The sequence below is a fragment of the Globicephala melas genome, chromosome 6, assembly GCF_963455315.2.
Source record: "Globicephala melas chromosome 6, mGloMel1.2, whole genome shotgun sequence".
NCBI lineage: Eukaryota > Metazoa > Chordata > Mammalia > Artiodactyla > Delphinidae > Globicephala > Globicephala melas.
This window is the reverse complement of record NC_083319.1, coordinates 103,559,457-103,584,214: the sequence shown is the minus strand read 5'-3', so window position 1 is coordinate 103,584,214 and position 24,758 is coordinate 103,559,457. Positions and strand designations below refer to the sequence as shown.

General features: G+C 41.6%; 1 protein-coding gene across 1 annotated transcript in view; it reads right to left on the bottom strand.

Annotated features, from left to right (window-relative positions):
* Positions 1 to 24,654, bottom strand: part of DPYSL2 (dihydropyrimidinase like 2) — a 115,766-nt gene extending 91,112 nt beyond the window's left edge. The window contains exon 1 of the mRNA XM_060301269.2: positions 24,147 to 24,654. Within this exon, the coding sequence (XP_060157252.1) occupies positions 24,147 to 24,500 (354 nt within the window). The 5' untranslated portion in view covers positions 24,501 to 24,654. The remainder of the gene's footprint in view (positions 1 to 24,146) is intronic.
* Between the last annotated feature and the right edge of the window lie 104 nt (positions 24,655 to 24,758).

Here is a 24,758-nt window from a genome sequence, read left to right as displayed (position 1 = left end):
CAAGTGAAAATAAAGCACTCAGGTGAGAAGTCAGGCCTTATGATTTTAATTTAGGAGCCATTAGTCATGGATGCTAATTGCTACATTTTGAATGTTTTGTCCTCTCAAAATTCATGTATTGAAACCTAATCCCTAAGGTGACGATATTAGGAGGTGAGGCCTTTGGGAGGTTATTACATCACGAGAGCCTTCCTGAATGGGATTAGTGCCCTTATAAAAGAGGCCTCAGAGAGATCCCTCGCCCTTCTACCATGTGAGGACACAGTGAGAAGACGGTTGCCTATGAACCAGGAAGCAGGTTCTCACCAGACACCACATGGAATCTGCCGCATCTTGATCTTGGACTTCCCAGCCTCCAGGACTGTGAGAAATAAGTTTCGGTTGTTTATAAGCTACCCAGTCTATGGTATCCTGTCATAGCAGCCTGAATGGACCAAGATAGTCATTAAAGCCAGAGGACACCATGAGACCACCTGGGGAGAAGGTGAGGTTGATGGGAAGAAGAGGGGCCAGTTCTGCTATTTCTAATTCAATTAAAAAAAAAAAATCTGCCAGTGAGAACGAAAAAGGAGTGGCCAGAGAGGATCAGAAGGATGTGGTGAAATGGGCACCAAGGAGGCAAGCCCTTCAGGAAAGCGGGAGTGGTGGATTAAGGCTGACAGAATATCCCCACCCTGACAGCCTATGAGCACGTCGCCTCAGACACGCTTAGTGACAAACTCCTGGATGGACCTTTCTCTCCTCGTTTGCCCGCCTTGCTTCTTTGAAGGTTACCGTGGGCGGGCAGAGAGTGAAAAAATTGATCCGACAGCTATGGGATTATATAAGGTGTGTTAATTACCACGGACAACTGCTCTTTCCTCTCCTCTGCGAGACCCTAGTTCAAATTCAAATTCCTCTTTAGACCTGGAGGCCCCATGAAAACTCATCATATAATTAATGGAATTTCTTTCCTTTCTGGTGAGAAATAAGTGCAATCAGCAGATTGTAAACTCCTGTCAATCAGACTTAGGTCACCCTGAGGTCCACATGCATATTTACGTATACAAAAATGAACTCAAAACAGATCAAAGACCTAAATGGAAGAGATAAAACTATAAAACTCTAAGAAGAAAACATAGGGGTAGATATTTGTGCCCTCAGATTAGGAAGTTGGTTTCTTAGACATGACACCAAAAGCTCAAGCAACAGAAGAAAAGATAGATAAATCGGACTTCATCAAAATTTAAAGCTTTTATGCATCAAAGGACACCATCCAGAAAGTGAAAAGACAACCCACAGAATGGGAGAAAATATTTGCACATCATGTATCTGATAAATGGCTAGTATCCAGAATATATAAAAAAACTCCTAAACTCAACAATAAAAAGACAAACAACCTGGCTAAAAAATGGACAAAGGAGTTGAATAGATATTTCTCCAAAGAAGATATACCAATGGCCAATAAGCACATGGAAAGATGCTCAACATCATTAGTCATGAGGGAAACGCAAATCAAAAGCATGGTGAGATACCACTTCATATCCAGCAGGATAGCTATAACCAAAACCACTAAAAAAAGTGTTATCGAGTATGTGTAAAAATTGGAACCCCTCATATACTGCTGGTGGGATTGTAAAATGGTGCAGCCACTGTGGAAAACAGTTTGGCAGGTCCTTAAAAAGTTAAACATAGAGTTACCATATGATCCAGGAATTCAACTGTTAGATGTATATTTAAGAGAGCTGAAAACATATGTCCATACAAAAACTTATACATGAATATTCATAGCAGCATTTTTCATAATAGCCAAAAAATGAAAACAATCCAAATTCCTGTCAACTGATGAAAAAGTACTATATCCATACAATGAACTATCATTTAGCCCCCAAAAAAGGGAGTGAAGTACTAATACATATTACACGTGGGTGAACTTTGAAAATATTATGCAAGTTCCGGCTGCTATACCAAAATGCCATAGACTGGGTGGCTTAAGCATCATTCATTTCTCACAGTTCTGGAGTCCAAGATCAGGAGATGTCAGTATGGTCGGGTTTCGGTGAGAGTTCTCTTCCTGGTTTACAGATAGCAATCTACTCATCGTACCCTCACATGGGAAAGAGAGAAAAAGAGAGAGAGAGAGAGAGACAGAGACAGAGATACAGAGAGACAGAGAGAGACAGAGAGAGAGAGACAGAGAGAGAGAGAGCACTAGCTCTCCTTCTCTTTTTAGAAGGGCACTAATCCCATCATGAGAGCTCCACCCTCATAAACTAATTACCTCTCAAAGGCTCCACCTCCTAATACCATTCCAGTAGGGATTAGGAATTCAACATATGAATTTTGAGTGGACACAAAACTAAGTGAAGTCCATAAAACTAAGGGAAGGAAGCCAGTCACAAAGGGCCATACATTGTATGATTCCATTTATATGAAAGGTCCAGAATAGGCAAATCAATAGAGACAGAAAGCAAATTCATGGTTTCCAGGGGCTGGGGGTGGAAGAAATAGAGAGTAACTACTTAATGGGTGTCTCTGGGGAATGATAAAAATGTTTTGAAGGTAGATGGTTGCACAATTTGTGAATAAACTTAAACCACTGAATTGCATTCTTTAAAGGGGTAAAATTTTTATGGTATGTGAATTATATCTCAATAAAAAATGCTTTTTCCAAAACTCACTCCTCTCCTGAAGTCCACTCTGACCTCATATGCCCTTGGAAGACATCTTTCCCACCCCTTTTGTTTGAAAATTGAGCCCACCAGGGACAAATTCCCTCAAGTGCCTCTCTTCACCTTCAGCCTTATCCCTGGATTCACATAGTCTCTTCCCAGCTGCAAGAGAAAGCGCTGATCATCCCCAAGCAATGTGATCATCCCCACATTTACCTCTGCTTGAAGCCAGTCCCTCCCTCCTTATCAGGGAACCACTCCCCACTCTCTATCAGTCCTGCCCTCCTACTGGGGCCTTCCTCTCACTACGCAAATACATACAATCAGGGTTCCCATCTTACAAAAATCAGATGAACTTACGAACACACAAGGATCCTCCCTGTGCCTGCCTCCCTAGCAAACTTCCTGTCTTTCTTAAGGATATCCAAATGTGATCCCCTTACCTACCCCCACCACCTCACTCCCACTCTCCCCAACCTCACAGCACACAGCAGCTGCCACCCACCCTCCACCAAGACTGCTCCCACAAAGACCCAGCAACTAACAGACAACCAGTGGGTCCTTTCAGACTTCATCCTACTTTATTTTATTCTGCATTAGACACTATTGACCATCCTGCACCTTCTGAAATTTCCTTCCCTCCCTTCTCTAACTTAACTTTTTTGATATTAACATAATAGGCCATCGATTAAGCATCTGCTAATACCAGGCGCTGTATGTCTACAATCCTCTTGGTTAATCCGAATGATGCTATGGAATAAGGGTTGTCTCTATTTTTCTTATTGGCTCCAGAGCTAGTAGATTCATTATACTGAGGCCCAGAATAAAATAATTGACTCACCTCCAGCTCTAGATGGCTCTATCAGTGCTCTATCTACGGTGCTACCACTCTTGCTTGCAATTCATCCTATTCCTCTGGCTGCTGCTCCTTAATCCCTTTTAGTCATTTTGCCACCAGACTTATCTCACCTCTAATAAATTCTTCACCCTCCTGCTAGGTCATTATATAATGATAAAGGGATCAAGTCATCAAAAGGATATAATTGTAAATATATGTGCAGCCAACATTGGAGCACCTAAATATATTAAGCAAATACAATACTAACAAATCTGAAGGGAGAAACAGACAAGAATACAATAATATTAGGGGACTTCAATATCTCACTTTCAACAATGGATAGATCATCCACTCAAAAGCAACAAGAAAATGTTGGATTTGAACTACACTTGAGACCAAATAGACCTAACAGACACATATAGAACATTCCATTCAGTGGCAGAAGAATACATAGTTTTCTCAAGCAGATCTGGAACATTCTCCAAGATAGTTCATATGATAGTTCCAAAAAAGTCTTAACAAATTAAAAAGACTGAAATCATGTCCAAGTATCTTCTCCAACCACAACGGTATGAAACTAGAAATCAATAACCCGAGGAAAACTGTAAACTTCATAAATATGTGAAATTAAACAACACACTCCTTGAACAACCAATGGCTCCAAGAAGAAATTAAAAGGGAAATTTTGAAATATCTTCAAACAAATGAAAATGGAAACACAGCATACCAAAACTTACAGGATGTAGAAAAGCAGTTCAAAAGGGAAGTTTATAGCGATAAACACCTACATTAAAAAAAAATCATAAACAACCTAACTTTATACCTTCAGGAACTAAAAATAGAAGAACAAACTAAGCCCAAAGTTAGCAGAAGGAAGGAAATACAAATATCAGTGCAGAAATAAATGAAATAGAGACCAGAAAACCAATAGAAAAATCAACAAAATTAAGACCTGGTTTTTTGAAAAGATAAACAAAACTGACAAACCCTTAGTTCAGGAAACTCAGTGTAAAAGAGAGACAATTCAAACAAATAAAATCATGAATTAAAGAGTAAACATTACAACTGACACCATATAGGTACAAAAGATCATGAGAGGGACTTCCCTGGTGGCGCAGTGGTTAACAATCCGCCTGCCAATGCAGGGGACACGGGTCCGAGCCCTGGTCCGGGAAGATCCCACATGCCACGGAGCAACTAAGCCTGTGCGCCACAACTACTGAGCCTGCACTGTACAGCCCACGAGACACAACTACTGAGCCTGCGCTCTAGAGCCCGCGAGCCACAACTACTGAAGCCTGCGCGCCTAGAGCTCATGCTCCTCAACAAGAGAGGCCACTATAATGAGAAGCCTGCGCACCACAATGAAGAGTAGCCCCTGCTTGTGCCCGTGAGCAGCAATGAAGACCCAACGCAGCCAAAAATAAATAAATAAATAAATTTATTTTTTAAAAAAAGATCATGAGAGACTACTATGAACAACTGTAAGTCAATAAACTGAACAACCTAGAAAAAATGGATAAATTCCTAAAAACAAAGAACCTATCAAGACTGAATCATGAAGAAATATAAAATCTGAACAGACCAATGAGTGAGACAATTGAATCAGTAGTCAAAAACAACAACAGAGGGGCTTCCCTGGTGGCGCAGAGGTTGAGAGTCCGCCTGCCGATGCAGGGGACGCAGGTTCGTGCCCCGGTCTGGGAGGATCCTACATGCCGCGGAGCGGCTGGGCCCGTGAGCCATGGCCGCTGAGCCTGCACGTCCGGAGCCTGTGCTCCGCAACGGGAGAGGCCACAACAGTGAGAGGCCCGTGTACCGCAAAAAAAAAAAAAAAACAAAAAACAAAAAACTACAACAGAAAGCCCAGGGCAGATGTTTTCCATGGTGAATTCTATCAAACATTTAAAGAAGAATCAACACCAGTTCTTCTCAAACTCTTCCGAAAAACTGAAGAGGAAAGAACACTCCTAAATTTATTTTACAAGGCCACCATTACCCTGATAACAAGCCATTTAAGGACACTATAAGAAAAGAAAACTACTGGCCAATATTCCTGATTAACATAGATGCAAAAGTTCTCAAAAAAATATTAACAAACTGAATTCAACAACACATTAAAAGAATCTCACACCGTGTTCGAGTGGGATTTATTTGAGGAATGCAAGGATGGTTTAACATCTGTAACTCAATCAATGTGATACACCACATTAACAAAATGAAAGGTTAAAAACCATATGATCAACTCAATATATGCAGGAAAAACTTTTGACAAAATACAGCATCCTTTCATGATAAAAACTCTCAAATTAGATATAGAAGGATGCCATACCTCAACATAATAAAGGCCTTTTATGACAAGTCCACAACTAACATCACACTCAATACCTCCTAGCACTGGAAGACCTATACAGAGCATTTAGTCAAGAAAAAAAATAATGAAAGGCTCTAAATTGGAAAAGAACAAGTAAAATTGTATCTGTTTGTAGATGATACGATCTTATATTTAAAAAATCCTAAAGACTCCACCAAAAAACTATTATAACTTATAAAGGAATTCAGTAAAGTTGCAGGATACAACATCAACATACAAAAATTAGTTGTATTTCTGTACACCAACAAAGAATTATCTGAAAAAGAAATAAAGAAAACAATTCCATTCAATAAAATACTTAGGAATAAATTTAACCAAGGAGATGAAAGATCTGTACACTAAAAACTGTATGACTTTGGTGAAAGAAATTGAAGAAGATACAAATGGAAAGATATCCTGTGTTCACGGATTGGAAGAATTAATATTGTTAAAATGTCCATATTAAAAAAAATTTTAATAAAAAATTAAAACAAATAAAATGTCCATACTACCCAAAGCCATCTACAGATTCAATGTAATACCTATGAAAATTCCAATGGTATTTTTCACATAAATAGAAAAAAAATTCTAAAGTTCGTATGGAATGACAAAAGACCCCAAATGTCCAAACCAATCCTGAGAAAGAAGAACAAAGCTGGAGGTATCACACTTCCTGACTTCAAACTATATTACAAAGTTATAGTAATCAAAACAGTATGGTGCTGGCATTAAAAACAGACCAGTGGAACAGAATCTAGAGCCTGGAAATAAATCCTCAGATATATGATCAACTAATACTTGACAAGGGAGCCAAGAATACTCAATAGGGTAAGAATAATTTCTTCAAAAAATGGTGCAGGAAAAAACGGGATAATCACACGCAGAATTTTATATAGTAGCAGGTTTACATTATAAATTTGTGTGTTTTCAGAGATTAACTCTCTTCTCAGGGCTTCTACTCCGAAGCTATCACAAGTTATGCGTGCTGTAATCTCTGTAGTCTCATCATCATTCTATAAAGAGTTATTTTGAAATCCCAAAGTTTTCTTGAGCCTATGTGGAAACATAACTAGAACTAAGTACACTTCGTTGCTTGTTTTGCAATAATGTTTAAAATTTTTTTAACTATTTTCTAAATTTTATCTCAAACTGTTATTATTTGGAATACTATTTTATTCTAAAATAAAAGAATGTTTATTTATAATACTTTTATTATATTTACAGATGGGTTGTTAGCTCTAAAAAAAGATTAGATGACTCAATTTCTAACCACATAGCCATATTGTCTACATTTAAAGATGATGAAGAAAATGAAACTGACATATCAGAAGGTTCTTTGAGTCACTTGTTTCATGTAAAACATGTTATTTATGCTAACTGATGAGTTTATTATTGCTATTTTTAAATGAATTAATAAATGTTTTTAAATCCCCAGCTTTAATTTCGAACATGGTAAATATAGAGAGCTACAATCTACATAAACAAACGTTCTTTAGGGTCATCAATAATTTTTAAGGGGACTTCCCTGGTGGCGCAGTGGTTAAGAATCCGCCTGCCAATGCAGGAGACATGGGTTCTATCCCTGGGCCGGGAAGATCCCACATGCCACGGAGCAACTAAGCCTGTGCACCACAACTACTGAGCCCACGTGCTGCAACTACTGAAGCCCGCGCTCTGCAACAGGAGAAGCCACCACAATGAGAAGCCCACACACCCAATGAAGAGTAGCCCCTGCTCGCCGCAACTAGAGAAAGCCCACACACAGCAATGAAGACCTAACACAGCCAAAATAATAATAATAATAATTTTTAAGAACATAAGCGCATCTTTTAAGAATGTAAAATCATCAGTGCTTGAGAAGGGCTGATTTAGAGGACAGATAGAAGAGTGTGAGTCAGCAAAGAGGACTGAGAGGGAGGCTAGTGATTAGGAGGAAAACCAGGGGAGTGTAGCAACAGAGAAATCAGAAGAGTGCCTCAAATAAGAGAGTATTAAATAAATGGGTTCAAGGTGGTCCCTATATCTTGGCCCCTATATTATTTATTTCTACACAGTACACTGGGAGGGTTGGCTCAAAGCCCGCCAGCACCAAACTCAAATTCTCATACATCCAATAGCTTTAAATATAGCCCCAGTAAGCTTATTTTTAGCCATTTGAAGCCTACCTGCTTTGCATATCCTGAAAAACCTCACCCAACATCTGCTAGCAATAGATTTTGAAAACCTTGTGTCTGTAAAAGACTCCAAAGTGGTACCGCCCTTCTGAGGCTTTGATGCAGACACACACTGTGCCACTGAGCAACATTACCTAGAATCATAAACTCCTACCCGCACCGTGTATGACGCCCCTCTCTCCCTACGAGTTCCCTCGCCCTTTTTCCCTTCAGGTGGCAGGCCACACCTCTGTCCCGGGAAGGGCTCCTGCTGGGAGGGACTTCCCCTCTCTAGCCACTTGTCAAAGTTCCGCCCGCAAAAGCTCATTGTGTGCTACTGCCATCTACTGGTCACGTTTTTCCCTCTACTTGCCCAAATTGTCCTCAAACACACTACCATGGGCACCCTCATAAACCACTGGGTTATAGGGTAAGATAATGACAGGAAAGGGTCCATTGAATCTACTCCATGGAAAACGTTATGCTCTTGACGAGTTTCAGCAGGTGTAGAAGTCATATGGGAGTGGGTTGAAGGGTGAGTTGTGGTATCCCCAATACATGAACAACTCTTAGAAACCCAAAAGAAAAAGACACATATTCCCACAGAAAAATGGGTAAAGATTATAAACAAGGCAGTTCACAAAAGAAACTCTATACATGACCAGTAACTATATGAAAATGTGCTCCATCCACTAGCACTCAGACAAAAGCAAGTGAAAATTATGAGATACAATTTTTTTTTTTTTTTTTTGCGGTACGCGGGCCTCTCACTGTTGTGGCCTCTCCCGTTGCGCAGCACAGGCTCCGGACGCGCAGGCTCAGTGGCCATTGCTCCCGGGCCCAGCCGCTCCGCGGCATGTGGGATCTTCCCGGACCGGGGCACGAACCCGTGTCCCCTGCATCGGCAGGCGGACTCTCAACCACTGCGCCACCAGGGAAGCCCTGAGATACAATTTTTAACCTATGTCACTGGCAAATTTGTAAAATTTGGTATCAGGGGTCGGTGAGATCATGGGGAACAGGTATGCTCTTATATGCCTGATGGGAGTGTGAAAAGGACAGTCCCTTTCAAGGGTGATTTGACAGTATCTATAATAATGTTAGATGTGCTTACCTGGGACCCAGAAGTTACACTATCGAGGGTTTACCACAGAGAAACACTCACAATCCCCCACAAACAAACAAGCACGTGCAGGATGCCCCCTGAAGCATTGCTTATTCTCAATAAAAACTGGAAACAACAGAAAAATGACTAAATATGCCATGACATGCGTACTCTAGAACAATGTCATGATTAGGAGCACGGACTCCGGAGCCACACGCCTGATTTTATATCCTGACATCATCACCTACTGAGCAAGCATAACCTTAAGCAAATGACTTAAGTTGTTTTCTGCCTCAATTTCCTCATTAAAATGGAGACAATAATACCTACTCCCCAGCGTCATTGAAAGCCCTAAATAGGTAACCCCATGTAAAACAATTACAATAGTGCTTAGGACATGGTCAGCACACGATAAATATTAGCAATCATTATGGGCATCAGCAGTTTAAAGAATGTGAGTTTATAGGAAATAACATAATTTATATACATGAACAAAGACCTCTGAAACACAGAGAGAAAAAAGGAACAGGCTGCCAATATAGAGTGGTATCTTTTATGTAAAACAAACACACACACGCGTGCACACAAATACTACTACACACTTTCTCCAAGGATACACGCACATGTAAAAACGTAGGAAAGGGGCTGGAAGGATACAAAGGAATGGATAAACCTTGGTTACTTCTGGTCAGGGGAGGGGACCAGGAAGGGGAGAATGGTCAAAGTGGGTTTTAGCCTTATCTCTATGCTTAATAATATATTCCTGTTGGTATATATAAAGTTCATTTTTTAACAACAGTGAATGGGAGAGGAAGAAACAGCAAATATAAATTAGACTTTAGAAAAGTTTGCTAAGAAAAGAGTAGAAAAATCGCAGGATCTGGAGAGGATTATGGGGTCAAGAGAGGATTTCATGAGTTTTACTTCTGTTGTTTTATAATGGAGGTGTTAAAGGATGTTTGTGTGCTGATGGAAATGAGCCAGTAGATGGCAATAGGGGTAGACGGTTTCCAGAGGGGGTAAGCGATGGTATTCAGGGCATATGTGAGCAGATGGCCATGGGCAGAGTAGGGACCTTCCTTCTACTGTGAGCTGAGGGGAAGGGAAGTCAGTCCCAGTGATGGAAGGTGAGAAAATAAGTGGGTTCCTCCCTGAAGATCTGCTCCTCTCATTAACTCCCAGTAAATAAAGTGGAATCATCCACTGAGAGAAGGTAGAAGGAAAGAGTGTGTAAGGTTGGAATGGAGAGAAGAAGATGCAGAGCATTTGTCTTTGTACTCAAAAGGGTTGAATGTCCATTTGCAGTTTGTGGCCATCAGTTAAATGAAAATAAACCCTTCCCACCATGGTGCTCCAAGTAATGCCTCCATACTTTTGCTACGGACCTCATCAAATGGTGCTGTAAGTATTTATACACACATCCATCTCAGACTCATTTTACAATAACACGTAAGGTTGCAGAGCCCCTACACAGGCCAAGCATTTTACATACAATATTCCACTCAGTCATCCCAGTAACCCCATAGGGTCACTATGTTGATGTCCACTTTTCAAATGAGGAAGTAGGTCTAAAGGAATAGGTGATTTGCTCAAAGCCATCATCTGGTATAATCAAAAACTCCCCATAACATGGAAAACTCTCCTAACCTTCTGCATACTACATTCTCCAGTGACATTCAAGGAAACCTTAAGAACTGAGTGTGAAACACAACACCAGACTGGTTTGCTCACAGAAGTACATCTTCTTACCTAACTAAATGGCCAAAAGGAAAGAAACAGAACCAGCTGGTGATAATGTCAAATACTTAAGTGTTCTAAAAGCAATCTAGAGTCCTACTGGGCCCAAGAAGTTCGTAAAATGTCTCTGCCTTGCTTTATCTGGCTCCAAACTTAGATAATTCCACGCAGGACTTAATTCCTGAATCCTGCATGATAATTTCAGAGTCCTCACCTAATCAGGATATGACCAAAAACGCTGCAGATCAGTAGAAGGTTATATCAAGAATAACTTTTTTTTTTTTTTTTTTTTTGGCCATGCCACGTGGCTTTCGGGATCTTAATTCCCCGACCAGGGCTCGAACCCAGGCCCTCAGCAGTGAAAGCGTGGAGTCTGAACCACTGGAGAGCCTGGGAATTCCCTAACGTTTTAAAGATATACTTCTGCTGGTGTATTACTGTTAAGTTAAGGACCACAGTGCAGTGATCAGCATGCTCACTGAATGATTTATGGTCAGGAGGTAACGCTGATCCTTCCCAGAAATCCTGTTTTTGCTAATTCTGTCACTGCAGTTGGAGGGTATTTCGTGAACAGAGCTGTAGATAATAGCTTTTTGCAGTTAATTTTTTTTCTAGTCATCTTCACTACCAATTTTGGCATCATCATATGCCCTGTAAGAAATGTAGTTCATTTATAAATTAAAAGCCCAGCAATGTGATGGACAGGTTTTGGCTCTATTGCTTTTAGTGACGGTGTCTTATAACTCTGAACATGCGTCAGGTTTTTAAAAGTCAGATTATGGAATATGAAAAAGAATGTATATATATATATATATACACACACACACACATACATATAATTGAATCACTTTGCTGTACAGGAGAAATTAACACAACATTGTAAATCAACTATATTTCAATAAAAAAAAGTTTTTTTAAAGAACTAAAAGTCAGATTATGGATTTCTAGACTTAAAAAGGCATTAGGGGACTTCCCTGGTGGCACAGTGGTTAAGAATCCGCCTGCCAACGCAGGGGACACGGGTTCAATCCCTGGTCTGGGAAGATCCCACATGCCGCCAAGCAACTAAGCCCATGTGCCACAACTACTGAGCCTGCACTCTAGAGCCCACAAACCACAATTACTGAGTCCGTGAGCCACAACTACTGAAACCCACACACCTAGAGCCCGTGCTCCTCAACAAGAGACGCCACCACAATGAGAAGGCTGCACGCAGCAACAAAGACTCAACGCAGGCCAAAAAAAGTAGAAAAAAAAAGGCATTAGGTCAGAAACCCCGGATAGAACATTCCAACTAAAATAGTAATGAAGACCATACAAATACAGAAGCACCCAATAATTCTATAAATCTAAGACCGACAGACACATACATAAGGCCAGAATCTTGTAATAATCTTAGGTCTACTATTGCCAGCTAGTATTATTACATTAATCATGCCTTTTTATGTTCTGTATTTCTAGTCCTTGGACATCTGGGGCCTAGTTGACCCTGGAGAGACTGCTCCTCCCAGGGCTAGCCAGTTCCTAGATTCCTAGACTTTTCTGGGAGTGCACCTTTCATATGCAAACCAATCAATCCAGAATGCAAAACCCCACCTGCCACCTTTCTGAAGCTCTTAAACTCAGGGCCACGTCACCTTTCCTAATCAGGTATCAGACAACTAGAGACAGCCCCTATGTCCCAGGACCCACTAAAATTATCCAAACTTAGCCAATCCTGTTTACCCTGCCTTGCCTGTTCCTTCCCAGAAATCAGAATAATGGCTCTTACCCCTGTCCTCCCCTCACTCCCACTGCCTCCTGACTGGCTCTGGTGCTTTCCCAGGTAGCCCTGCATGAATGCTCTGTCTCCTGCTTCTAAGAATCTGTGAGAATAAAGACTTCTTCCTTCATGGCAGTCATTTCCAAGTCCATATGTCTTCCCATACATTATTGAAACAAATCCCAGGTGCATTTTAAAGCAATTGCCGATGCTGGCCTGGGAGAGATCATGTCTCTTTTAACCCATAGAGGTGAGAAACTTCTGGAAAGAGACTGTGCGGGAAAGGCCAGACAGGTAAGAGGGGTGCCACCTTACCAAGGGGGGGAGGGTTGGGGGGAGGGATAGATGGACAGTTTGGGAGTGACATGTACACACTGCTATATTTAAGATAGATAACCAACAAGGTCCTACTGTATAGCACAGGGATCTGCTCAATATACTACAATAACCTGCATGAGAAGAGAATTTGGAAAACAATAGATACATGTAGATGTATAACTGAATCGCTTTGCTGTACACCTGAAACTAACACACTCCACTCTATTCCAATATAAAATAAATATATTTTTTTAAAAAGAGAAATGCCACCTCAACCAACGCTGGCCTGGCAGCCACTACCAGGCTGCCTGGGGCAAGGTGTTCACACATCTAAGTCAAAATGAGAAGAATAAGGACAATACATATAATTTTTCATAAAGCCCAATTTATGCATATGTTTAAATTCGAGAGTTATTTTTCTCTTTATTAGTTTTAGTGCAAAAATGTTCTTCATTTTGTAAGATGATACTACAGAGTTCTGCTGGGCTTTTTTTTTTTTTTTTGGTGTCCCTATATTGGCAACGTAAAAATTTGGCAGTCATTAAGTTGTTCCCCAAAATTGTTTTTGAAATTTAACGGAAGAGTGAAAGCCAAAGTCTGCAACTTCGGCACCAGAAAATGGGAATTGGACAAGAAGTTAGTGTTTGAATCAATCTTCAAGCTCTAAACCTAATAAAGATTCAACTGGTACACACAGTCGGGGAATGAGGCCAAAGACCGTTCACACACACTCATCTGCTAAAAACATGAATTCTGAAGGGACCTCACCTGAATTGAAGATCGAGACCAAGGAAAAAATATCAAGCTTATGAAAACTTATTGCAGAACAAGGCATGAGAGATACGACCTCCTGGGGGGAGGGAGGGGGAGTTGAGGAAACGCTTTTCGGCACCTTCAGTGGAGGACAGGAAGATATCTCTCCAATATAAACAGACATAAAACACTACAGAATAGACTCTATCACACCAAGCCCTGATGTTAACAGTATGTTAAGAAACAGAAAATACTTGCCAAGAGATGGCCTGGCACTCACAGCAAGGCCTGAGCGACCTCTTGTCAAATGTGAATTTCACAGAGCATCAGTATCAGAGGAGGCCACTCGGTGACCACGACGCATTAAAATAAAGACGAGGCCCCTCCAGAAAATCACACCTGATAAAATATGAACGTTGTCCAAGTCACAAAATACCAAACAAAATCCCCCATCCGAATTAATATGGGTGCCCACTGCTTATTTACCAACCACAGCTTCAGTCTAATCTGCCCTTAGAGATAAGAGTTATTGAGATACCTAATCACAGAAGTGTCACCCCCTTATGACAGCACCCAGTCCAGAGGGAATGCTCGCTTCCTTGGGCCCTCACCAAAACACCACACCAAAGCCCAGATCTCTCTCCAATGCCCTCCTACAGATGTCCCATGGTTCCCTATGGTGTGTGGTCTCTCTCATTGCAGCAAGTAATAAACCCAACTCATTCAATTCTCATTAAAGTCAGAAATCAAACAGGGAACCCTAAAAAAACCCACCATTATTCAACATAGTTCTAGGAGTCCAAGCAAGGTAATCAGACCAGGAAGAGAAATAATAAACAAAGGCATTAGAAAAAAGGTATAAAATTAATATTAGATAATTAAACTGTCCCAAAAGAATGAACTGAAAACTATTAGAACGCGAACTGAGTTCAATAAAGCAATCTGTTATAAATTAATTTAAAACTCAAGAGTCATCCAGAATGTAAACTACTAAACATCTTGGAATAAATGTAACAAAAAATTTCAGAGGAATAAAGCAAAATTTCAGGAGAAAATGGCAAGACATGATTTAAACTGAGGTAGAAAGACTTACCATCTTAAAAGTAAATATTTCTTATAATTCAATATATAAATTGAATATAATTGTGGTAAAAATCATATCAGGTTTCTGCCACTGAAAATATCTTTCATGGAAAATGCAGTTGAATGGTGGAAAAATATGAAGAAAATTAAGATATGAAAAAGTTAAAGTACAGCAGAGGGAAAAAAGCCAATATTTTATAATAATCAGAAATGGAGTATAATCTATAAAAATTTTTAATCACTGTGTTGTACACCTGAAACTAATATGATATTGTAAATCAACTACACCTCAATTTAAAAAAAGTTACGGTAACTAAAGTTGTATTGAATCACTACGAATCACTACGAAATTAGTAAGGCAAACCAGTGAAACAGAGCAGGAAGACAAAAACCATGCAGACATATATAAGAAGTTGAGTATATAAAAAATAAGCGAAGAAATACTAATTCTTCAATAAATGCCATTAGGAAAACTGGCTATTTGGAGAATTAAGTTATACCTTACTTCAAGTTATAGACAAAAATTAATTGTCAGATTTAAATGTAAATAAACACAAAACCCAAAAAGGTTTTAAAAGAAAATACAAGTAAATAAATCTTGAAAGTTAAAAAAAAAATGTCAGAAAAGATGAACTGACTGAACTACGTAAAATTTAAATTTGGATGTCAAAAAATAAAGGTCAAAAAAATGAGGTGCAAACTAGGAAAAAATGTGTAACAAGTGATTTTAAAATGTATCCATTTTAATATATGATTTTTTACATATCAGTGTTTAAAATATGAATATGTTAATAGGAATGTCTGCAAAATGCAGGAAACACTTGTCACCTATAAATTTGAGAAATATCTATAGGAACTATAATACCCAGTGATGTCAGGGATGCTGAAAAACAGTATTTCTCACTCACTTTTGGTAGGAGTATAAAGGCTGTATAATATACAAAATGCTATCAGTGGTTATTTCTAGCTAATAAGATTACCAATGATTTCTTTTTTTTTAATTGCGTATCAGAGTAATCACAATAAACATCGTACTTTGTCATGTTATTTCTAAAAAATAGAACAAAATAAAAATTGAATTCAATTAGTTTCTCAAAGTTATTTTTCCTAAATTCAGCTTGTTAGTCACTGCCCTCCTACTACCATCCCTACCATTCCCAAATCACTGGTTTGGAAAACAAATTTTCTACTTCATTAAAAAAAATATAAATATATTTACACATATAAACACATATATGTGCGAATACACACACACGAAAGCATTTTCTTTATATGAACAGGATTGTGAGACAGAAAGATCAGACTTAGGCAGTACACAAAGCACTCAAGGATACTGCGCTGTTGCAAGTGCGATTCTAAATGAATTTCAAAGCTCCCATAAAACAACAGAATTTAGTTACATGAATACGATTCTAGGATACAAGGCCCTGGAACTTCTTCGCCAGATTTCATTTGATCCAGCAGTTTTGACAACAGCCAGGGATAATATAACATCAAAAGCATGGGCAACAAAAGAAAAGACAGATAAATTGGACTTAAAATTAAAAGCTTCTGTGCATCAAAGGACACTATCAAAAATGAATAGACACCCACAGAATGAGAGAAAATATTTGCAAACCTTTTATCTGATAAGGGGCTAGTATCTAGAGTATATAAAGTACTCCTAAAACTGAATAACAAAAAGACAAAAAACTCAATTTAAAAATGGGCAAAGGATTTGAATAGACATTTCTCCAAGGCTATACAGATGACCAATAAGCACATGAAAAGATGTTCAAAGTCATTATTCATTAGGGAAATGCAAATCAAAACCACAATGGCATACCATTTTATACCCACCAGGATGGCTATAATCAGCAAATAACAAGCATTGTGCAGGACATGCAGAAATTGAAGCCCTTACATGCTTTTGGTGGGAATGTAAAATGGTGCAGCCATTGTGGAAAACAGTTTGGCAGTCCCTCAAAAAGTTAGACATAGAATTACCATATGACTTAACTATCCCACTCCTAGGTATACACCCAAGAGAACCAACAACATATGTCCAAACACAAACTTAAAAGAATATTCATGCCAGTATTATTCATTATGGCCAAAAAGTGGAAACAACCCAAGTATCAATCAACTTGTGAATGGATAAATGAAATGTGGTCTATACAATGGAATACTGTTCGGAATGAAGTGCCGATCCATGCTATAATGTGGATGAACCTTGCAAACACTACACTAAGTGAAAGAAGCCAGACACAAAAGGCCATACTGTATGATTCCATGTATGTGAAGTGTCCAAAACAGGTAAACCCATGGAGACAGAAAGTAGATGGTTGGTTGCCACAGGCTGGGATGATGGAGGATTGGGAAGGGACAGCTTAAGAGATACAGGATTTCTTTTTGGAGTGATGCAAATGCTCTGGGATTAGTAGTGATGATTGCATAAGATTGTGAATGTACTAAAAGCTATTGAATTGTAGACTTTAAAATGGTGAAAATGAGAATTTTATTACATGAATTTTACCTCTATAAAACAAACAAACAAACAAACAAAGAACAACCAGGGATCGTACAGCTTTCTTTCAGAGCCTTTAGTGGAAATGGGAGAAGGAGATTAAGGCCTGGCCCAATGACAGCCCCAGGCAGGTGACTGCAAGTAACACAGCTTGTGAAGACAAAGCCAGGACTATAAGCTGAGCTTCCTGACTCCTAGCCCAGAATTCTTTCCACAAGGGAGCTGCCTTGGAATCAGGGCCCAGGCAAGCTGTCTGTATGTCTCAAAAGCAAGCCCCGAGCCACTTTCAAGACCAGGTGTTTTCCCTTCAAGGCACTATTTGTTTGCAGCTCTTGGCCTAAGTTACCAGCCTTGGCCACGGGCTGCAACCAACCCAACTCAAGTGTCCCTCAAAACACCTGCCAGTGTTTTTACTGACTCCCTCATTATTTGTTTGTAGTTCATGATTTACATCAAGTGGGAAAATCACATTGTCATCACATTGCTCTAATCTTAGAAAAGCATGTCATTCATACTGTCAGGGTTGGCCTCTGTCCCAGTGATATTTGAAGCCATGTCTTGTGTTGAAAAAAATGATGGACAGAATATCAGCAGTGTAGGGCACATCCATAAAGACAGATCAAAGGTCTCTTTCATAAATGGCTTCAAAGAATACATTGCAAAACGGAAACAAAAAAAGTAGATTCTCAGAACCTACTCAGAACTATTTTTACAATAGTTAATTCTTTGGAGATAAAATGAGAAAAGAATAATTAATTCAGAAAGCAATTCAGTACCTCACAATGATTAAGATGCTCTTTAGTCACGTAGACCTGGGTTCAGATACTGCCTCTGGCTTTTAGTTAGCAAGTTGCTTTGCAAGTTTCTTTTACCTTCAGATATTCCTTTTACAAAATATGGATAACAGTAATACCTGCTTAATAGAGTTGTCTTAGCGTAAATAAGATAAGATACCAAGGGGGAAAGGTGGGGTGGTGGGATGAATTGAGAGATTGGGATTGACGTATATACACTATTGATACTATGTATAAAATGGATAACTAATGAGAACCTACCGTATAGCACAGGGAACTCTACTCAATGCTCTGTGGTGACCTAAATGGGAAGGAAATCCAAAAAAGTGGGGATATATGTATACGTATAGCTGATTCACTTTGCTGTACAGCAGAAACTAACACAACATTGTAAAGCACCTATACTCCAATACAAATTTTTTAAAAAGAGAGGATATATGTATATGTATAAATGATTCACTTTGCTGTACACCTGAAACTAACACAACATTGTAAATCAACTATACTGCAATAAAATTTTTTTAAAAATATAATGCATATAAAGCATTTAACACAGGGCATACCCCATAGAATATATAAAGTTTAACAGGATATGAAATATTTTGCCTACAAAACTAAATTGTACTTTTAAGTTCACTAACTATTCCTGCAGTGGAACTGAGTCATACAATGGTGTCTTGCAAGAAGAAATAAGGGACTGAGTCAGGAAACCTTGGTTCAAATCCTAGTTCCAGCACTTACTAAATAACAAGACCTTGGAATAGGTCAGGAAATGTCACTACCTCTCAGTGTCCTTATTTACAGAAAGGGAATAATGCCTATATCAGAAGGTTTGGGGACAAGTTTTAAAATAATATATCCTACACATTCTAAAATACAGGATCTAGAACGTAAATGTACATTCTAGGGAGCAATCAAGATGGTGGAGTAGTAGAACGTGAAGCTCAGCTCTTCCCACAAATACATTCTAGGGTTATACAGTGCTACGTAAATAACAAGGTTTTACTGGTGTAGGACTGCAGTGGGACTGGGCAGTGAGAGGGACAGTCCTAGTCGTGGGACTGTCACCTGAGTTCCACAGGGTGAAGCACTGTCATTCTGGGCATCGACTTCTCCACCTCTAAAGTGAGGTGATCATTAGGTTTCTTTCAAGCCCAGACATTCAATGGTAGTACACATGTGAATCCATGATGAATTTTGACTCTGCCTTCTTTCTCAAAGAAGTAGAGAGGAGCACTGTCACCAAAGGACCCATAAGAATACTTAGCTTGTCTTTACCAAGGGTGGGAAAATGCCCAGCCCGTGCCTGATTTCCATGGTCCACAAGTTTGTGAACCATGCAATGTTCAAGAGGTCATGGCCAGATGTTGTCACTGGAGGTCCAATAACAGCAATTCTCCTCTCCACCCTCAAGCTACAAGGGAAGGAAAATGGAAGAGGCTGTTCAGCTGGTAGGAGTTTTCTTCCACTCAGGCCTTGGGCCCCAGGCTGGGTGAGTCTATCTCATCCCAACTGTAATTCTTCTCACTTCCTCTCACAATGAGATCATTGCAGATCAATTAATTGAGTTACCAATTTTCCAATCATCAAGAACTTGTTAAAATTTAACTGATTTTAGGAATATTATTCAGCCATGAAAAAGAAAGAAATCTTGTCACAGGCACCACGTGGGTGAACCCTGAGGACATGATGCTAAGTGAAATAAGCCAATCACAATAAGACAAACTCTATGATTCCACTTACGTGAAGTACCTGGAAGAGTCAAATTCATAGCGACAGAAAGTAGAAGGCTGGTTGACAGGGGCTGGGGGGATGGGAATAGGGAGTTAATGGTTTAATGGGCACAGAGTTTCAGTTTTGCAAGATTCAAAAGTTCTGAAGATTGGTTGCATGACAGTATGAATATATTTAACATGACTGAACTGTACTCTTTAAAATGGTTGAGAAGGTAAATTTTATGCTATGTGTATTTCACCACAATTACCTTTTAAAATTTAACTAATTATATGATGATTTGGGAAATCAAGAGTAACCAATAATTATGAATCATCACGATTTCCTTCTCCTCCCCAAGTACCCCTCCTCCTTCGAACCCAGATGGGTCCTAGGTATTTTGGAATCCTGGACACACGAATGTTCATATTTGTTTCTCCCCTTTTGAGATAATGTGGCCTCTAAAATATCAAATTAATGCCCTTGTTCTAGGCTCCTAGCCAAATCTCTACCACACATCCCGCTAACTAGACATCTATTTTGCTGAACAGGCTAGTCTATTATCAAACAAGTATCTCTGGGGACAACTTGTGTATCAGTTACTCACATAAGAGATGGATGCCTTCAATCATTGGGGTTTCTCTCTAGCTAAGATTAACATGAGGAAGAGATGTGTGTTTTTTTTTTTGATGTGGACCATTTTTAAAGTCTTTATTAAGTTTGTTACAATATTGCTTCTGTTTTATGTTTTGGTATTTTGGCCGCGAGGCATGTGGGATCTTAGCTCCCTGACCAGGGATCGAACCCACGCCTCCTGCTTTGGAAAGCGAAGTCTTAACCACTGGACCACCAGAGAAGTCCCAAGAAGAGATTTTTGAATGGGAGAAGGTGTGGCGGTGGGGGGGGGGGGGGAGAGGAGAAGAGTGATTTCAGAACTCGTTGCTTTTGGAGAAAGAAAGATGCTTTTTCTAAAAAGCGTCATCATCAGGATGGTGTAGGAGTGGCATTGAACAGTAAGAGGGCAGCAGAATCACTAGGCATCTAGGGCTGGGAAGATAATCAACCTGGGGAGAAGGGATGGGGGCACGGAATGGAAGGGACTATCAGAAAACATGTTACAGACTTGGGGATTTTGTCAAGTTCAGCAGCCCTCTTGTAGAGTTCACTCACTGGCACCTGCCCTAGGGAAGTGGAGAATCACTCCCCAGACACTCTAGTCTATGCAGCTTGTTTGCTGCTGGGAAAAGAGCCTGGGAACCCCTTTGGAAGGGATGCTCACGATCCAGTATCCCTGGCTGCACAGCTGGTTCTGGCTAAACTGTGTCCGAGGTGGAATGGAGGGAATTCCTAGGAAGAAGAGGGGAGGCCGAGGGACCCCTGGCCACCAGCAAGGAGAATTAGGCCAACCATGCTGCTCTCTATTCTAAGAGGCTCAGAGTCCTTCACGGGTAGTGATCAACTTAATCTCACTGCAGCCCAAGGTGAACGTCCCCAAGGACACAAAGGAAGAAGAGAGTAATGAGATAGCCTTCCTCATTCACATTCACTACACCGGCTCTTTCCTTTCACCACAATCTACCAACCCAGCCCAAGCCACACCCATTGCTTTCTGGTGCCAACCTGTTCACACCTGCAAATGCAAATGCAGGTGGTCAACCTCCCCTCATCTCCCACAAGCCATGTGGCGTCTGAGCTAAGGAAGCCTGCACCCTCCCTTCCCAAAGCCTTGCCAGAAGAACAGCAGGACCTCTAGAGTGACAGGTGGACAAAGCCACTTCTGGCCATACAATAACGACACATGTAAGTACAGATTCAGGGGAGGAGGGAGGCTTGAGTCAGGGAACCCAGGATCCACTCACTCTAGTTCTCCTCCACCTCTCTCTGTTCCAGGACTTCAGATAGGAATGCCCTGGAATGCTGGTAGTTACCCTGCTCGTTAGCTGAAAACTAAGTAATGGCTACTCAATTCAGTCAAAGTGGTGGGTTCAACTATGCTTTTGGAAATAAGCATTACTATATACATAGATATAGATAGATACACAACCCCAAATTCCTTTTCTCTCTTGTATAGACATGAAATCTTCAAACACTGATGCTGGTAAATGTACCAGTCCTGGTAAAAGCTCTTAGTCGTGAATGAAAAAAATCCCACAGGAACAGCTGTTATGTGATAAGGCAACATTGAAAATGAAAATCCAGGGAAGGCTGCCGAAAAACCAAGCCAGAATCACTCTGTTACTAGTAACTGGATACCTAAAGCAAATGTGGGTTTGCAGAGGCTACAACTGCCTGGGGTATTGGTTGGGCATTTCCTCTGCAAATCTCCCCCTCCACGTGCCCTAGGTCTACAATTTAGAATTTCTATTAAATTCAGAGAGCGTTCAAACAAGCAGCTCTGATGATCAAATATCCAAGCTTCTAAATGGGCAGGAAAAGAGATGTGTTATTCAACCCAGTGAAACTCTGCCTTTCAAACTTGAGTTTTAATTCACTGCCATCATTAGAAAGGCGGTCACTTTCCACTTCTGCCCTCTGATCTGCCATTTTTTAGATGATTTCTTCCTTATCTCAAGGCATTTTTCTGCTTCCTTTAGGACATTAGAATTACCACCACAACTAGTTGAAGATGAGGGTATTACACAGCCAGTATGCTATACAATCACTCATTGGGTGTGGCCCTCACCCAGTGTATTTCACATCACTCAGCTTTCAGTATAAGTCACATTATTAGGAACTTCTACTTTGATTGTCTGATCACTTGAAACAAAGTGACTTCTTGGATTAAGTTCTCCCAGTTGACTCATAGTGAAACATGGGTAGCAGGTACCTCCTTCCCATGTGCATAAATCAGAGGACAGAGCTGAGGGAGGAGGAATCAATTAAGTAATCAATTAAGTAGCTGTCATTTGAAAGTGACAGCAAATGGTTTGTCTCTCCTAGAACTGATCCTATAAAAGTCAAAAGCTGCAAAACACTGTGCCACATCCCGAAACAGTAACGTGTTCAAACCATTGTCATCAACCCTTAGTTGTTCTCTGATGAGTTCACTGTAAGCCTACAACCTAAATGCACTTATTGTCACTCGGTGGATAGGTACAGACCACGCCCAACTACTCTGGAAGACCCTTAAGAAGAAATCGCATTGAACTTTTAATAGCTAACCTTCACCTTACCCAGAAAAGCGAGGCACACAATAGGTATTCAATAAATAATCAATCATTGATTTCTTGTCTTCACCAACGGGCATGGGAGATAAACAGCAAACAAGTGCTGAAACCGTTCACACTGTAATTTGTCACTTAGAAATTACGGCTGAGGGGAAAAAAATTGCACAAGTATGAAGGTCACCCTGATAAAGAAAAAAACACGTGGTATAAGAAGACTTAAAATGCACACTGTACATATTTGCCAGAGATAAACATCTTCTGAAATTAGGTTTACCAAATTGGTCTTCTTTGTTTCCTCATTAACATAGTATAGGGGGGTCTAATCCATCTGTGACAGTCTATTCAAAATGTGAGGGTTCTTCCCTTTTCTTTTCTTTTCACCCTTTGAATATAATCCACGCAGTCCCCATCCCCAAAGCCCCTCCCAAATAGTGGCCGGGGGGAACGCTCTGGGAAACCCTTGCTGAGATACTTAGCGGAACTTTGTTCTCCACATGGGCTATTTAGGAGCGTCGCGGTTTCCTCGCGTGATTCCACTGCCTCTCGGGTTCTTCTCGCGGTGCGAACAGGAGTCAGGGTGCTGAGATAGATTCTCCCTTGCGGTCCGGGGAGGCGCTGACCATGGTCCTTGCCTACGAGCTTGGGGCGCGAGCGCGGAGGGCGCCGGAGGAGAAGCGCTGGGAAAGCTCGCGGGGCGCGGCGGGGAGCAGCCGTCGAGGCCCCCGCCCCTCCCGACCCCCGGGGAGCCCGCCGGCCTGTACGCGAACCCTCCACTGCACGCTCGGAGCTGCATCGAAAAAGGGTGGGGCAGCCAGCCGCAGCTGCAATTGGAAGCCGCCCGGGAGGATTTAAGAAGAATGGAACCGCGGCCCATCCCCTCCCCCTCCAACCATGAGACACCACCGCCCCCCCCCCAGCCGGAGATAGGCCCATCCTTTACCCCCACCCCCTCCTTCCCAGGCCCAGGGAGGCGCGGGCAGCCTTTGTGGGCACACAGCCGCCCACCAGCGAGCCCGAGCCCCTCGGCACCCTGCACGCAGGGCCGGGTAGGGTGGGGTGCGTATGCACATGCAGGGAAGCAATACTCGAGGCAGGGCAGGACGGTGGGCACGCTGGGATCCTCGGTTCTCCACCGAACTGGAAAGGGGGCGAGGGAGGGGCGATCCTCACGCCCCATCCTCTGTCTCAAACACCGCCTCCCACCCGTACCAACCTGGTCATTGATGTTCTGCAGGGCTTCCTTGCCCGAGGCCCGCCGGATCTCCACCTTCCGGCCCGATTCAACAGATGGCTCCCCGCCGGCGCGCCGGCCCTGCCGGGAGTACGGCGGCTGCGGGTCCGGGCCCAAGTGGGCGACGTCCCGCTGCTGAGCCACCACCTGCCCCGAGCCCCGGCCCACCGACAGCGAGTCGAAGTCGATGGTCTTGTTCTCCGAGGACCCTTCCACCGGGCAGAACATGCCACAGAATTTCTGCCGAGGCTTGGGGCTGCCTGAGCCCAGGTTTTTAAAAAAGGCAGGAACCTCTTCGTCCTCTGCCGCCTTCCCGGATTGCTTCCTCTCGGCCATGGCGTGGGGAGGCTTGGGGAGGGTCCTCTCCGTCCGTCAGTCCGTCTGCCGGTCCCTAAGTCTGCCTGTCTCTATGCACCAAGCCCCCGGCTGCTGCCGCGGCTGCCGCTCTCTGCCTCCCGCAAGGTGTACAGAAAGGAAGGAGGGCTGGCGAGCGAGCGACCCACCCCTCCCGGTCCCTCCTCCTGACCCCGCTTTCTCCCCTCCCTGCCAACGCCCCCCGCCGCCGCCGCGCGAGCTCTGGCGAGCAGCAAAGTT